General features: G+C 48.2%; 1 protein-coding gene across 2 annotated transcripts in view; it reads left to right on the plus strand.

The window, feature by feature from the left end:
• The window catches only part of CHCHD6 (coiled-coil-helix-coiled-coil-helix domain containing 6), a 242,514-nt gene that overhangs the window by 21,836 nt on the left and 203,773 nt on the right, over positions 1–16,905 (plus strand). For both annotated transcript variants that reach the window (XM_040628357.1, XM_040628358.1), the window contains exons 2-4: positions 1,049–1,169; positions 4,738–4,810; positions 6,881–7,025. In XM_040628357.1, the coding sequence (XP_040484291.1) occupies positions 1,049–1,169; positions 4,738–4,810; positions 6,881–7,025 (339 nt within the window). The remainder of the gene's footprint in view (positions 1–1,048; positions 1,170–4,737; positions 4,811–6,880; positions 7,026–16,905) is intronic.

Here is a 16,905-nt window from a genome sequence, read left to right on the forward strand (position 1 = left end):
ATGATGCCTTACACATATTAGGTACTTAATAAATATTTACTGAAGTGAACTCTTAAGGGTTTTTACTCTGGGTTTATCCCTAGCTTGCTATTTCATTTCAGTAAACTGTTTTATGACACCCTCATGCCTATTTCACTTCCTCTGAAATGAATGAAAGTGTTAGTTATCCAGTCTTCATTAGGGGAACTGTGGTGGAATGAGTCAAGCAGTGTTGTGATGTCTACTCTGTGTGTGGCACTGGGGATATACAGAGAGGAGTGAGAGGTCATCCCGGCCTTTGAGGTGTTTGCAGATCCTTAGGATGAGGCAGCTAGGATGTATGGTACTTCCCTAAGAGCACACTTGTGTTATGATGGGAGTGAAAAGGAAGGGGAGGATTGGTGCTTACCTTGGGTGCTGTCAGGGATGCCCTCAAAGGAAGGGGACGCTTTGGACAGGTGGAGATGTCCCGGGGTTGGATGGCAGCTGGTGGTTCTCGGCCAAGGAGCAGCATGATGGATGCAGAGGAGGTGAGGAAAGTGATTCCACGGAGTGCAGGGTGTGTGCAGGGAGCATTAGGAAACTGCTGGATGGGGCGCCTGGGCGGTGCAGTCGTTAAGCGTCTGCCTTCGGCTCAGGGCGTGATCCCGGCGTTCTGGGATCGAGCCCCACATCAGGCTCCTCCACTGGGAGCCTGCTTCTTCCTCTCCCACTCCCCCTGCTTGTGTTCCCTCTCTCGCTGGCTGTCTCTCTCTCTGTCAAATAAATAAATAAATAAATAAATAAATAAATAAATCTTTTAAAAAAAAAAAGGAAACTGCTGGAGAGCCAGCAGGGTCATGCTGTGGTCAGCCTAGAATCCAGACAGGGCTTTGGCACTAATCTGCGAGGCATTGGGCCACCTTGAGAGGTTTTTGGGTAGAATTATATTATTGAAGTTGGTCTGTAGGAAGTGGCGTGTTCAGCCAACAGGGGGCATGGATAAAAAGGGGCATCTTCATTTCCAGATGTTTCTGTGATATAACTTTTTCTCTGTCCCTCTCTTCCCATCCCTCAATTCTTCTCTTAGCTGTCTGAAAATGTGGTTAACCGCATGAAGGATTCCAGCCAGTCTTGCCAAGCGGGGCAGCCTGCTTCCTCTCCTGCTCATCCACCTTCTACATTTGGCACCTCTAAAGGCCCAGAGAAAGGTATGGTGGCTTGCAGGGATTCTGTGGAGGGCGATAGTGGGGTGCGAAAGGAATGACAAGCAGCCTTCCTGTCAGAACAGAGCTGACAGCTAATGTGGCTCCTTTTTGTCCCTGGATGATGTAAGCAACTCCTTTCTGATGACTGCTTTTCAGAAGAGTGTGGCTTTCGTGCATGACAGACGCTGTCTGCTCTGATGCAAGCAGCACATTTAGTCAGAGTGCCTGTGACTGGGGCCAGACTGGTTTCCCTCACTGTTTCAGTTTCTCCGTATGTAACAAATGAGGCGAAAGGGCTTGGTAACTCAGGTGGGAAGTTGCTGTTAAGGATCCCTAAGAGATGCATTGTCATTACTGTTCGGTATGGTTCAAAGAGTGATAGGGATTTATGTGAATTGGGCCAGCTTAAGGGAATTGAGTTGATGACTTGAGCATTGACCTCAGCACCTCGAACCGAGTGCTCATGTCAGGTGGTCCTGACCTGACTCCTGGGACAGTTCACCCTGGGCTTCTTTTTTTTTTTTTTTTAAGGTTTTATTTATTTATTTATTAGACGGAGAGAGAGACAGCCAGCGAGAGAGGGAACACAAGCAGGGGGAGTGGGAGAGGAAGAAGCAGGCTCATAACGGAGGAGCCTGATGTGGGGCTCGATCCCACAACGCCGGGATCACGCCCTGAGCCGAAGGCAGATGCTTAACCGCTGTGCCACCCAGGTACCCCCACCCTGGGCTTCTATCAAGGCCTGCCACCCCGTACCTTTCAGGGGTTCCTCTCCTGCAACCTCAGAGCTCATTTGTTCCCTCCTCTGTGGGGTCCATGACAAATTAAGAAATTTGTGCTTTTCTCCAAATGACAACTTTCAGCAAACACAAAGGAATGAAACAATTTAAAAAGGGATATAAGGTACAGAAATATTAAGATATTACAAATAAGGACAGTCTTTGGGGCAGCTGTTAATCTATTCAATAAATACCTCTTTATGAGAATCAGAGTCTTATTTATCACCTGCAACTTGTGTTTTCTGCCAATCTTCCTTGTTAGTTTGTAAGACTGTAGAAGATACCCCATCCACTCAGCGTTTACTGACTGCTGGCCAGGGATCAGGACAAGTGCCTCGTGCTGGTGCATGGTGGTGTGTAGACAGGAATGCCCCCCTTACGGCACACATGGCTCTAGTTAAGGAACCAGATGTATAGCCCTGTAGGTTACATGCATCATGATGAGGCAGCACTATGAGCGTTCCCATGGCCAGGGTAGCACAGAGGAGTGACTTGTTGTTTTAGGGAGGGGCTTCAAGGAGAGATGATGTTTAAATTGGATTTCGAAAGATAGAGCAATGGTAGATGGGCAGTTCAGGCATGGTGAACAGCGTAAGTATAGGTCCAGAGGGGTGGCACAGCCTGGCTTGTGTGGGGCCCTGGAAGTGATTTGCTGTCTCTGGAGTACAAAGTACAAGGAAAGGGGAGCTCTTGGGGCAGTGCTCAGAGGCCAGGTTACAGACCTCTGCACAGGGGCCAGAGAGCTCTGCCTGTATCCTTAACAGCCTGGGGCTCTAGCCATTCCCACTACGGGCTTGCCTCCTTATTGTCTGCCTCAGGGCTTCCTGAGCATTCGAGCAAATTGGTACCTGGTTTGGACCCACCCTGAGATCTTTTTGAATATCTATCATTGAGGGGGCAAATGAGATTCTTGAAACCCTCACTAGACGCTCTTGTCCTTTATAAAAGGGGTGTCTCCTCAGGATATCTCTAGCAGTTGGCGGGGTGGGGGGGAGGGGGGAGGTTGAAGAGGGCTCTAACTTAACCCAGTACACTTGAATAAACTGGATTAACTGCTGAGAGGGAGAAAATGATGAGGTAAGCAAAGAAGGCCAAAATCTAACATGCGCACGTCAGCGTCAGCTTCAGAAGATGAAAGAAGCACTGGTCTCAGTTTTGGTAGGTTTCAGCAGTTTAAGGAGCAAGAATGGTGGTTCATTTGTCATTTGGTTTTAGTTATAACAAAGTATTTTGCTGTTTAAATGATTGTGAGTTTGAGTTTCTGAATGTTGAAGAATAGTCAGCATAAATGGGCTGTCTTGAAGTTGACTAATTTTAAGATATTTTTACTTTTAAAATTGGTGTTTGCTTTCATTTTAGTGATGGAACAAGATTAGAAAAAGAAGTTAAAATTAAATCCTTATGTCACACCATGCCTCAAAATAAATGTCAGAAGAATTAAAAGATTTAAATGTATGAATTGAAGCCATAAGAGTACAATAATAGTACATATAAGTACAATAAGTAGACTTTCTAAGCACTCCATCAACTCCATCAAGAAACCCTAAATTAAGAAGAAAAATGGGAAATGGTAACTCTAAGGAATTAGACAATTTAGAAAAAAAATAAATGAAGGATGAATGATAAACTAGGGAACTCTAACATGACAGAATATTAACAGTCCTAATATATAGAGTTCTTAGAGATCTTTGACAACTCAATAGAAAATGTGTACAAATGGTTGCAAACATGTGATGAGAGTCTCCACTTTGCTAATAGTTTACTATTTTTTATTCCCATCTGAGAACCTGGCATGCTACCCAGGAGCACTTAGGTGTGCCCTCCTCGCCGGGTAGAGCACCGGTGTGCCCATCCTCCTGTGAGAGCTGGCCTGAAAGCAAGAAACATAGGATGATTACTTTTGGAAGTGCTTCCCTGAAGGGTTGAGTGCCAGAGCCTCTAAGTTCAACACACTTTAAAAGGTCTTGGCAGTGGAATAGCAAATCCTCACATGTTCTCTCACAAAGCCTGGTTCTTCTGCGGGTTTTTTGTGCAGTCCTAGATGCTGCTGCTTTAGAAACCTGTGATGGAGGGGGAGGACAATTAGCCAAGGCCACAGAAAGTGTTGAGCTTTGGCCAGAAGGTGGTTCAGGAAGGGTGAAAGCTGTGAGGAGAGGGGAGTAGCAAAAACTTCAGTGTCACCAAGTGGTGGAGAGATGAGTGGACTGGGTTTGCTTGGAAATCACCAAGTTCATGGCCGTTAAAAGGTAGGCCCTATAACAACTTAAGAGCCCAGTAATATTAAAGGTGATGCAGGTCAAGTGATAGATAAATGTCATTAATACGAGGCGTTTGCCACATTCAGGGTTAGAAATCTATAGAATGGTCTCCTAAGGGAAACATTTAAGGAGCCTCCCTACCCCCACCCCCGCTGCCAAAATAGAGACCCTGGAGGTTGTCTTTGAGCATGAAGCAGAGCAGTGGGTTCCCTCAGCTCTTCCAGGCCTGTGTTTGGGAGATGACCTAGATTCCAAGTAATTGTAGAGTGAGGAGTGATGGATTGGAAACACTGCACTCAAGTGACTGTGCCTGCTGCCTGCCCCATGCAGTGAGCAGTCCTGGCGCAGAGTGAGGGAGCAGACAGGCCTTTGGGCTGCGCCTCTCGAGACTGGCTGGATCAACGATGTGTCTGTGTCTGTCCGTGGGGCACATCCATCCAGGGGGTGCACTCCTGATCCCTTTCCTAATGACCTCCATGCCTTCGTGGATCTTAGGGTGCTGCTGATTGGCCTTTTCTTCTCGTCCCTTTGTAGACTCCAAACCGCCCAGGTCTGAGTACTGTGGTGGCCGGCAGTCCTCCGGGGTAGAGGAGGATTTCCTCAAGAGGTAAGACCGAGTGTCCACTCACCCCAGTCCTGTGCTCTGACTGAACGCTCTCTCCTCACCAGGTACCTCCTCCTTGCCTGAAGACCCAAGGGTTTGTCTCACTTATTTTGTCTTATTGAGATTGCATAAGAATCCTACAGTCTAAGTGGCACTGGTCCTAGTTTAAATATGAAGAAACATCAAAAGTGGCCTGGGAGGGTTGACTGCTGATGTTCTTAAAAATTCACTTTATTTTTAAAATTTCTTTTCCTTTTTAAAAAATTTTATTTAAATTCAATCAACATAGAGTATATTATTAGTATACTATATTATTATAATATACTATATTATTAGTATATTATATATAGAGTATTATTCAGAGGTAGAGTTTAGTGGCTCATAGTTGCATAGAACACCCAGTGCTCAGCTCATCACCCAGTTACCCCATCCCCCCAAAAATTCACTTTAAAAAGCTAGGACTAAGTATCCGAGTGGCTGGACCTTTTGTGTCTGTGTATGCATGCTGGCATATTTCTAGAGATACGAAGAAGAGAAAGAGCCCTCACAATTCTAACTAGTTGCCTAGATGGACTGGCTCCAGAGTGTTGGTGACTTCCCATTGGCACAGGCCACGCCCACAGAGAGCTGGCCACACCTCTGAACAGGGACCTGTGACATGTCCCCTGAGGCACAGAGACCCTCAGAATGCAGTGTGCTTCCTGATTGTGCCCCAAACTAGTTACATGACTCTGGAAAATCACTGCGTTACTCTAGGCCTCTGAGAAGGGCATAGCTGGAGTACCTCTTTGTTGGGGGTACTGTCTGATGAAACATGTTAATGTGCAGGGAGCACTTAAGCCGAGCACCCGGGAGAGTTCTCAGTGAATGTTAACTGTTGTTGTCATTGACTGACTTTCTCTCTACCCTTTAGGACACTGGCCTCTGTAACAGAGGACCAAGTGTGATAGCTTAGGGGGCCCAGTGTCAGCCACAGTGGGGTGGCTCCCTCCATTAGGTCAACCGAGCCTGGTGTGTTCATAGTCATGGATTGAAGCCCACATTCTAAGAATTTCCCCTTTCTGATCCTAGGAGGCCTCTCCAAGAATAACTAACCTGAAACTTTTTTTTTTCTTTTTATTTCTAAATATTTAAAAAATGTTCAACTAACACATGCTAATGAAAGACTTGGGAAATACATAAAATGAAAAAATCACCCATAGATTCAGAATAATCCCTGTTAATATTTTGGAGTGTTTCTGTCAAATGTCTTCTTTCCCCTAGTTCAGAATTATTTTTTCCAAGTTACATATAATTTTATATCTTTTTTTTTCACATAGTTTTATGGTTATTTTCCATTTGTTACACCTGTTTATAAACATTTTTATTTCTAAAAGTGTTTTTTATTGGTCCTCAATTTTTAGATTCAGGCTGCTGACAAATCTAAGAGTATATTGGTCTAATGATGACATAATATACCATTGCACAATTGTACCATATGTTCTTTAACTTGACCTTGATGTTGGACATTTAAGTTGTTTGCGTTTTTCTACACTATAATAAATAATTCTTGTAAGAGCATCTTGGTACTAATAACCTTTCTCTGTCTTTAGGATTACTTTACTAGGCAGAATGCCCAGAAATAGGTCAGAGGGTAGGAATACATTCAGGATGAAGAGTTAAATGTTCCAAATAAAAGACTGCTGTCGCCTAAAGTATTCCAGCTTTCAAGTGGAGGCAGAAGAATGTGGGGCTTCCCACCCTGTCTGCCCACTGTGTAGGAGTGGCTAGTCCGGGATCAAACCTGTGCCCCGAGAGTCTCTCATTTGGCATATGGCTGTCTGATTCCTCATCTGGTGGTCAGGTCTCCTTTTGTTCCTAATCTGTATTGTCCTGCCTGAGAGTGTTTCACTGTATCCCCTTGCCTTGAGAACTATCACTGATGCCTGAGCCTCTCCCGCTGGCCTCAGAGATCCCCTGGCCCACAGATCCCCATCCCCTGCCAGCAGCAGTGAGTATGCAAACCTTTTCTTGGCTACCTTCTGCCAGTCAGGCCATCTGCATCTGCTTCCCTCCACCTCTCTTCTGGCACAGGTATAAACAGGAGCAGGCCAAGGTCCAGGATGAGCTGTTCCAGGTGGTGACGAGGGAAAGAGAGGCAGCCACAAAGCACAGAAGTGTATCCCTGCAGCGGGGGGAGGGCAGCGCTGACCCAGAGAAGCACAAGTCAACCCAGCTGGTGAGTACGGATCTTCCTGAGCTGGCCTTTTGTATTCCAGGCCCTGGAGCTGGGTCTGTCTGAAGCCCTGGGGCTTGGTTCCACCTTTGTGGAAAGGGTGTCTTTCTGGGGGACGAGGGGCTTGAGTTCTTACAGCCTTGACTCTGCCACTGACTTGCTTTGCTACCTCTGACCTGTATTTTCAGTCTCTGGGGTGCGAGGTTATATGGTGAGGGCTGGATCATTCAGCAGTCTGGGCTCTCTGTCTGAAAAGTCACAGTTGTAAGTGGTATGTGCCAGGAGGCTGTGAAGGGAGAGCACTAGGGACTTGAGGGCATGCAATAATGAGATGGAGAACACAATTTGTTAAAGGTGGGCAGCATGGGTACGAGTCCTAGCTCTCTGCTTACTAGCTCGGGCCTGTCCTCCAGTGCCTGTGAGCCTTGGTCGAGGATCATGATGTTTGCACATAGGGTTGCCCAAGGGATTAGGTGAATAATAACTGTCCTGGGCTTAGCATGTGCCTGGCAGATTATAAAAACGCACTGTTATTGCTGTTATTGTTATTAATGCATTTGATTTATGGAAGACTATTAGTTAGGATTCTTTCTGTTGTGAGTGAAGGCTTTATGTCATAATCCCAGGAGTCGAGAAGTGCCCCAGGCTTGACTAATTCAGCACTGGCATCATCATGACCCCCGTTCTCCTGCTCTGCCATCTTCAGTGTGCCAGGGTGTCCTGAGGCTAGACATTCCCACAGGTCAACAACAGCTGCCCTTGCACCCCCCAGGTCTTATGCAGATGGGGACACACCCAGCAGAAGAAGAGAGAACTTTCCTGGAAGTCCCCAGCAGAAGGCCTCTGACATGGCACTGGCCTGAACTGTACCAGGGGCCCATGGCTCAGCCAGTCATCTGTAGAGGGAACACAGAGGGCTCCACTGAATGGAGCTGGGGCACTCTTCTAGTCCCACTGGAGAGAGGGTGGGCATCCAGATAGAAGTAGGACTGATAGTAATAATTCTCCCAATTCCATTTCCGTGTGGGAAAACCCCTCCACATCCAAGAAATTCTGACACCAGTTGGGTGTCCTTCAATTCAACTCTGTCCTGAGACTCCACAGGGTCAGGGTTCAGGGCACAAGACCGCCCTCTCCCCTCACTTCAGACACCACTCAAGGTCCATGTCCTCACCCGTGCTTCTGGCTGACTGGCTGTGAATCAGAGGTTCCCATGATCCCCTCATTGGACTGATTTGCTAGAGTGACTCACAGAACTCGGAGAAACATTTAACATACTAAAAGGATTATGAAAGTATTTAACTCAGGAACAGCCAGATGGGAGAGATCCATGGGGCAGGTATGTGGGGCAAGGGTGCAGAGCTCCCATGTCCTGTGCCAGTGCGCCCCTCCCCCAGAACCTCTATGTGCTCACCTACCTGGGAGCTCTTCAAATTCAGTTATTTTGGGGTGAGGCTTCATTACCTAGCCCTGACTGATTCAATCATTGGCCATTAGTGACTGAACTCAACCTTCAGCCCCTCTCCCCTTCCTGGAGCTCAGGGGTAGGACTGAAAGGTCCAACCCTCTAACCATGTGGTTGGCTCCACTGGTAACCAGTCCTCATCGTTCTGTGCAGTCCAAAAGTCATCTCATTAACGTAAGAAGAGATACCTTTATCTCTCTCATCGCTTAGGAAATTCCAAGGGTTTTAGGAGCTCTGTAAGAGTAGATAAAGACTAAATATTTAGTTCTTATTTAAATCATGATATCCCAGCAAGGAATGGGGGCGGGGCAGGGTGGGGGAGGGAAGAATGGCTGTAGCAGCCTGTAATGTTACCTGCTTCAGAGGCCGTGGGCTGGGAGACAAGCAGCAGCAGCCTTGCCCTGCCTTAGGTGGGTGGCCTGGTGTACCCTGTGCTGCACAGAAGGAAGTTGGAGATGAGGTGAGATTACCACTAGGGACTGTGCCCTGGGTGGTGGCCAGGAGGAACGCCTCTGCATAGATGTTGAAAGCTGCTATGGGCACATAGCAAATGCTGGTTGAACTAGGCCCTCTGGGAAATATGAACAATATAGGATCCTTGCCCTTGGGAAATTTTCATTGCAGTGGGGAACACAGACTTAAACCAAAAACTTGGAAAAAGGCCACATGGGTTTCAGTAAGCATGAAATGGACGTAAAGATGATGTGCATGGGAATGAATGCAAAGGCAGTGGTGTCAACTGCTGGAGGAAGACACAGCTTTCACCTCAGCCTTGAGCGATATGGCTGGGGCCCCCCAGGATGAGGGAATAGCTGTGGGGAGATAGATGGGTGGGTATGGAGGAGGTGACAGGACACAGTGAGAGAGGTGAGTGAGGTGTGAAGCCACCTTGAGGAAGGCCTTGAACACCTGCAGACTTGACCCACAAGATAGGCCACTGTGTCTCGGAAGAGTCCCTGGAGACCATGAGGATGGCGATGATGTGATCTGACTGGTGTTTTTAGAACCCTGTGGCATCCTGGTGAAGAGTCAGTTGGTGCAGAGAGAAACTGGGGTGAGGATGTGGTTTTAGGGGCTCTGGCATTTAGTCTCTGTGGGGCAGGTGGTTGTCACCCGTCTGCAGGGAGCCTGACAACCAAGTGGAAAGGACCCTGGTGCTGGAGGTGAAGGGTTAACCAATATGGCATGAGCGAACTAAGCTGGCCACCTGGGACAGTCACCTAGCAGGGAAAATTGCAGCCTACAGGTGTGGTGGTCTTTCTTCTCACCTGGAACGTGTTAATTACAATGAAAGGGAATTGACAGCTTCCTTTCTTCCACCTGTGAAGGAGAAGGCTGGGTCCTGCCTCCTCAAGACTGTCCTTGGAGGAGAACCTTTATAAGCGGGAAGGGACTTAAATGACCTTCACTACGGCTGTGCGGGTTTTCTTTTTTAACAAAGGTAACTTTAGAATAAAGAAAATACATCTTTATTTGATCCCCCCCCTCCCCAAATTTCTGGATGGATGATGCTCTTCTGAACCTGAGTTCTTAGGGAGTAGTGATGCACGTGACTTCCTTCATTTTGAAAATGTTTATTAATGACTTTTCTGCGTGTTCCCATTTTTTGACCTTTCAGCATCCATCTCTCCACGTGGTGGCTGTCCTGTTACCTTTTGGGCATTTACCTGTCTCCTGTTGTGCGTTGCCTAGGTGGGATTGCAATCCCAGTGCCCAACCTCCTTTATGGAAGCCAGATCTCTTCTCTCCCCCTGCCACGGCACAGCCAGGGCCAGAGGGCAGCCAGTCAGACCCTGTCTCTGGGGACTTGGTTCTGGGTGAGTGAAGAGGCCAGGGTAGGACTGTGCACTGCAGCTGAGGCCTGCTCATCAGGATCGTCACACAGTGAGGCTGTCTTGCTGTCTCTCACAGTTTGCATCCAGTCCTCTGCCTTCTTGAGGATTCAGTCATCTGCTGATGACCCGCAGTCAGCTCTCCTTTGCTTGTGTTAGCTGGCGTTGGTTTCTGTTACTGGTGCTGTCGCAGATGCAAAGAGACACATGAGCCTGGTTTTGAAGGCTTCAGCCAGTCGATGAGAACAGAGGAGGAGGGAAGCCAGTTTCAGGCTGTTTCTGTAAGTCAACAAGGGCATGAGGCACTCACCTACAGCCATCCCTTCCACTTGGGTTGTTGTGGCTGACAGGGCCTTTTAGTGGGGATCATTTCAAAGCTGTACGTGTGCTTTGGAGGATTGAAATAAAAGGAAAAAGATGGAGAAGGAACCTGCACAGAAGCATAGGGAATTTTCTTTCCCCATCCAAGCCTTCCATATGTACAGATTGAAGGAGCCCTCGTGTTTGGATCACAGCACGTTCTTCTGGCCTTGGGGCCGGCTTGGACCCCAAGGCGGACGTGGTGTGGTCTCTGGCTGTATGAGCTGGCTGCCCGCTTCTCCTTGGGGCTGCCTCTGTATGGCCATTGTCCTCAAGCCCTGCACCCTCGCACCTGTAGCCTTGTCTGGAGGACTTTTTCCCGAGTGTGCTGAGTGCAGTTTGACATTTAATGTGCTCTTCTGCCCTCTCTTTGACAATATTGATTTTCTAATCCTCTTCTGCATGAGGGAATGATTCAGCTCATTATTGGGAAAAGTTAATAAAGCTAATGACAAGGAAAGGTAATAATTTTTATAACCTACTTCTGATGACAAACGGGAATCCGTTTCCTATCTAGTGCAGTAGTGGGCTGTTCTTGAGTATGTTTATGTGTGTTCCCTGTCACTTGTAACACTGGTAGGGCCCCAGATATAACTGGGTTGAAGGCCCTTTGTTCCAGTGGAGCCTATGTTAGTAAGGTATGCTTTCTGAGTTGGGGGAGGAAGTTTGGAGTCCCTTATGTTCTAGAGAGAAATAAGAACAGAGTGGTTTCTGGGGCTAAGTCTTCTGATGGGCAGAGCTTTACTTTAGGGGAGAATGAGATTTATGACCTTGCCTGTTGGGATTCCTGATACATTAGGTATGAGATTGCAGTACACCTGATGGAAAGCAAAAACTTTCATTTCATTTCTTTTTTGGTGACTAATTCTTTTATTATTTTCTCTATGTAGTCTCTGCAAGCTTGTTATATTAGGCATTGGGTTCTTTTCTTGATAAAGGGAAACAAATGAGAAACAGCTTCTGTTCTTGAGAAACTCTGTTCATTACGAAAGGTAAGGATTCTCAGAAGTGACTGGACGGTGTCAGGGTCTCAGACCAAAGGGACAGGAAGGCACTAGAGGGGAAAGGAGGTGGTGACAACAGCCTCTTCCTGGCAGGGTGGGAAAGTCTTCTGAGGGGAGGTGACCCATGGCTGGGTCTTGAAGACTGAGGAAAGGCTCACCAGGTGGAAAAGTCTGAGAAAGGATGTTTCCGATGAAGGATGCAGCCCGAGCAGAGGCTGAGGGCGGGTGGGGACAAGCCGCTTGGCTGTGGTCTGGGGATGTGGGGTGTGGGGTGTGGCAGGCAGGTGTGGGCCTCGGATGAAATTCTGCAGGTCTGATGGCGACCTTTGGGGGAGCGTTTTCCTCTGCCTCAAAAGAGACACACAAGAAGAGAGAGCTTTCTTCTACTGGACAGTGGCCACGGGGAAAGGTCTGAAATGGCAGATGAAGAAGTGGGGACCAAATCCTGCCACCGGCCAGATGCTGTAAGCGAGTGCTTCTCCACCTGGATGTGTCCACCTGACCTAAGGACTCGCACAAGAAGAGTGGCTGTCCTGCTCCACTCTCCAGTCTGCAAGGGAGGTTTGATCTGTGCCTTCTTTTCATTGTTCCGATGCTCAAAGAAGCTGCCACCTTAGCGCCATGAAGTCTGCAATCAGGATTTAAGGAAAATGACGGATTTAGAAGTTTTTGAGTTGTAATTTTCTGAAATCCTGAGCGAGATGGGTTACAGCTATAGCCTTTCTTCCTAGTTCTCCCCTCCTACATCTTTGTAAGTCTCATTCCTCAGATTATAAGCTCCTCAAGGAGAGGAGCTGTGGTCGTCTCAGTAGCACTCAGTAAATTACAGATGTGCGTGGATGGTTAGGGAATCATGGCTAGCTAGAGCTCCAGTAGATGAGGGGTGTGGGGCAGTGCCTCCTGCTTCAGAGACTTTTTTTTTAAAGATTTTATTTATTTATGTGAGAGAGAGCGAGATGGAGAGAGAGAGCGAGGGAGCAGGAGCAGGGGGAGAGGCAGAGAGAGAGGGAGAAGCAGACTCCCCACTGAGCATAGAGCCCGAGTCGGGGCTTGATCCCAGGACCCCGAGATCCCAGGACCTGAGCCAAAGTCAGACGCATAACAGACTGAGCTACCCAGTCGCCCCCAGAGACTTCTGTATAGCAGTCCTTGTTCGGCTCTTGGAGGCCTGCTTACCGTGCCCCGTTGCGAATAGGTGGAAGCGCGTACTGATGTCAGCCTTCTCTGGATAGCAATTCACGGGTCTGACCTTTTCAAATAATAAAACAGAGAAAAATGAAACAAAACAGCCTTTCACTATGATAACATCTACACACTTGAGGTTTAACTTGCATGGAAGAAGGCAGAGGGTTGGCCTGGTGGCTCAGGCTGGGGGTCAGCAAGTTCTCTACTTGACACGCAGCTGAGGAGGCCTGACACCTGGGGGTAGCTGTTTGGCATGGCTGTTTGTTTTAGACCATTAGAGGCCTGGGGACTCTGGTGGCCTTGTCCTTATGCCTCCTCCAATTTGAGCTACAGAGATCTTGAATTCCTTTGGAGATGGCTTTATCAGCACCTAGATGGCTGGTAAAAGCCATAATCTGAAAAAAACCAGAGTCTGCCATCTATAGCCCCTTTCTTTGCTTCCCTAAATCTTGATTTTTTCTTTCCTTTTCTAGATTAGATCAGGGATTGACAAACTTTCTCTATAAAGAGCCAGATAGTAAATATTTTAGACTTTGCAGGGCCACATGTGGTCTCTGTCACACATTCTTTGTTGTTGTTGTTTTTACAGCTCTAAAAAATGTAAAAACACATTCTTCCTCTGAGGCCATACCAAAAGTGGCTGTAGGTTGGATTTGACAGGTGAGCTGTGGTTTGCTGACCTCTGGACTAGACAGTCCAGCTCCAGACATTGTTTGAGTCTGTGTGAGTCACCAGATGCCTCAGGCAGCAGGGGGCAGTGGTGCTGACGGGGACCCTGGCTCCTCAGTGCTTTTTACTCCTGTGAGAAGTTTCACGGCACCGCGGTACCTGACCGCCTCAGTCTTCTGATGAGTCAAATGAGGACTTTTCTGGGGACAGCCCAGTGGACAGCTTGGGAAGAGTCATGAGCTTTAACTCCTGATTCTTTTTTACATTTGGCATTTTTTAGAGTTTCCATTTCTCTGCTGAAATGCCCCATCATTTACATGTGTTGTCCACCTTTTCCTGTGGCTCCTCTAAACCTGTTTATCATAATTATCTCAAGTCTCTGATAATTCCGACATCTGGGTCATCTCTGAGTTTGGTTCAGTTGATTATTTCCTCTTTCCATAATGGGTCCCATTTTCCTACAGCTTCATGTGCCTTGTAATTTTTTATTGATACTGGACATCATGTGTGGAAGGACGTTAGAGGCTGAGGAAAATAGTGCTCATGCCCAGAAGCGGCCATCTTCTTCTTTTGACAGGCCATGAGTGTGGGAGGCTGGGTACATCTAGTCTGTACTTGAGTAGGGTGTGGGCTCTGTTGGTGCTTCGGCTTCAGACTCTGTGAGGGTCAGACCCAAACCTTCTGTTCAGCAGGACTTGGGATCTGAGCTCTGCAGGGTTTGTCTGTGCTGTCCTGCTTTCCCATCAGACTTGTGGGAGGCCCTGCTTATCTTGTCCTGGGGGTGCTTCCTTGCACCTTCTCCAGCTGCAGGCAGCTCCTGGATGGGGCTTGGTGTAGGGCCTGGAGTACCACGGCTTCTCTCGATCTTCTCCTGGGCTTTCACATGTCCACTGGCCCCATCCTGTGCCTCAGGGGTCCATGGAGGGTATCTCAGTCACTTCTCCTGCCCTGTCCTGGACTTCCAAACAATATAGGTCAGGAGGAAGAGGCTCCTAACCGATGCCACATTTATTTCATGCTTCCCTTTGGTCATCATCACTTTAAAGCACACTTTACACCCCAGGGAAAATGAGAAGAGCAAAGTCAGATGACTGATTTTGCTCCCTTTCTGAATGCCCGGGCCCATATGGCTATTGTTGTATGGGGCCAGTCCTTCCACAGGGCGGGGGGGCTCTCCACAAGGTACAGAGGACATTCTACACAGCTGACTGCCACCATGCCCCATTTGCAGCCACATTTACTCAAAGAGCAAGGGTGGGTGCACTCAGTTTCTTAGAGAATTGGAATAATTGGAAGGGGTACTGAGGCTGCCTGGGTTCCTGCTTTCCTTATTAAGGTCAAAGTTAAAATTATCTGGCCTTGTGGCCATACGGTAGGATAATTTTTAGAGATAAGAAAACTACAGATAGGCTTGTATGAAAACTGGTTCAACCATATTCTTAGCTGATTATACACCAAAAAAGGAACTTTGGCTTTATTTCTCATATATTTTAAACAAACTGGGGGTGGGGAAGGGCATAAAAACCAGTCAGGGACTAAGAGCCTGGCACCCAAGTCCAGGGATGGCCTCCAGTGCATCAGGACTAGATCACGATGCTTGTGGGTGATTGTAAGGATTGACCTATGGAGCCATTGGCATGAAATGCCTGGCACCCAGGAGCTCCAGGAGTTGGGCACATTGTTCTGGGCTAGTGAAGTTGAGATTCCTTCACTCCTCTGTGCTGTTTCCTTCCTGGGGTAGAAATGGGGGTGGACAGGGTTGTGCGTTGCTGGGCAAGTTACAACTCCTTCCCCTCTTTCCCACTTCCATCCATGGACTCTTGACAAGGGGTGATGTGAACTGATTCCTAGAACAAATCAGTCCTTCAGGCTTCTGACCAGTCTTCTGGAGAGACAGGCTATGGTGGAAACACCTTGTTTGTGGGCAGATGCCTTGGGGCTTTCCAACTGTGTGGTATAGGTATCGAGGGCCTGCCCGCTCAGCCTCGTCCCTGGCAGCTGTTTACCTGTAGTATTTTGCTCTTAGTCCATCTCTCTGCCTGACTTCCCCACCTGCTGTGTGTCAGGATCACCTGGGAACTTGGCAAAGACACGCATAATTGGATCTTAGGCCAGAAATGGCTGGATTAGACTCTTTGTCTCTGTGACCCTGGAATCTGTATTTTGAACAGCCCCACCTGATGCTGGTACAGTAGATCCAAAGCTGGCTCCTGGACTGATGTTGGGAGCCAGGGACCCACCGTGGTTCTGCCCCTTTTGCTGTTTGTGCCCCCGAGGGATGTGCAGTATTCCTACTGGTGATGTGGCTCCCCACAGCACTCGAGGGCAGAGGCTGTGCTATTTGAAATGCGCACCAGGCCTCTGTCCCCAATGCAGGTCATTGCCTATGTGGTGCCTTTGTCAGACCTGTTGGCCTCAAAGGAAAGCAGGAGCTCTTTGCTGAGGATAGCTAGGAAAGCGCTCTCTACTGGTACCGTGCCCTGGGAAGGGTCAAGGCGAGCTGGGCTTGGCGTTGGGGGGACGGGTGGTAGGAAATTGTTGCCAGAGCAGGCAGTGCCAGCTTTAGGACGTGAGTGATGTCAAGTGGCACCCAGCAGACTCCTGTCAGTAATGTGCACTGTGTGAGAGAGCTCGGACCCCTAGTTCCTTGTGGCAGCAGCATGATATTTGAGGCATATGGCAGGAACAGAAAGAAACCTTCTCAAGGCATTTAGACTCCCTCGCCGGCTGTGCACGGGAGGGCTACTCCGGTCCCGTTGCTTCTCAGGTCCCTGGGACATGCCCCCTGAGAGAGCCTCATAGACCTGAGGGTTGAGCTCTTGGCATTGCCCCTGGGAAGCTTGGTAGGCTCCTGTTTCCTGTCCACCTCGTTAGATGCATTGTGATGGTGTCCTTGGGCTGGAAGAGTCCTGTTTTTCCCTCAGCTGTTTTACACATTTGGAAGCACCAGGAAGACAGGGGTTACCCTGGCAGTGGGGAGCTGGAGGACTAGGGTGAGGGCACCTGTGGTGAGGTGGGATTGAGAAGGGCCAGAGGGACCGGGGGCTTGTCTGGACTAGGTCACCAGGGCAGTGGCAGCTGAGCAAGGAGATGGTAAATAGCAGCCTCTAGCTGTTTGCGTCTTAGTAGAAGTGGAGGATGGACTCCTGCTCTTTAAAGGAAGCCGTTCTGTACACTTCTCAGAGTAAAATGCAGGGATTTCAGAATCTGTTCCAGAACGGCCCTCCTGTGGGAAGGGAGGTCCCAGCACTTTGAGATAGTGAAAGACGTGCATTTAGCCTCTTATTTAAGAAGATGGAATTCCAAGTGGGTTTCACAGCCTGGGATGATTAGGATTTTGTGCAGCTTCCTCTCCTTCACTGCCTCCT

This window comes from Ursus maritimus, unplaced genomic scaffold (assembly GCF_017311325.1).
Source record: "Ursus maritimus isolate PB19 unplaced genomic scaffold, ASM1731132v1 scaffold_14, whole genome shotgun sequence".
Taxonomy (NCBI): domain Eukaryota; kingdom Metazoa; phylum Chordata; class Mammalia; order Carnivora; family Ursidae; genus Ursus; species Ursus maritimus.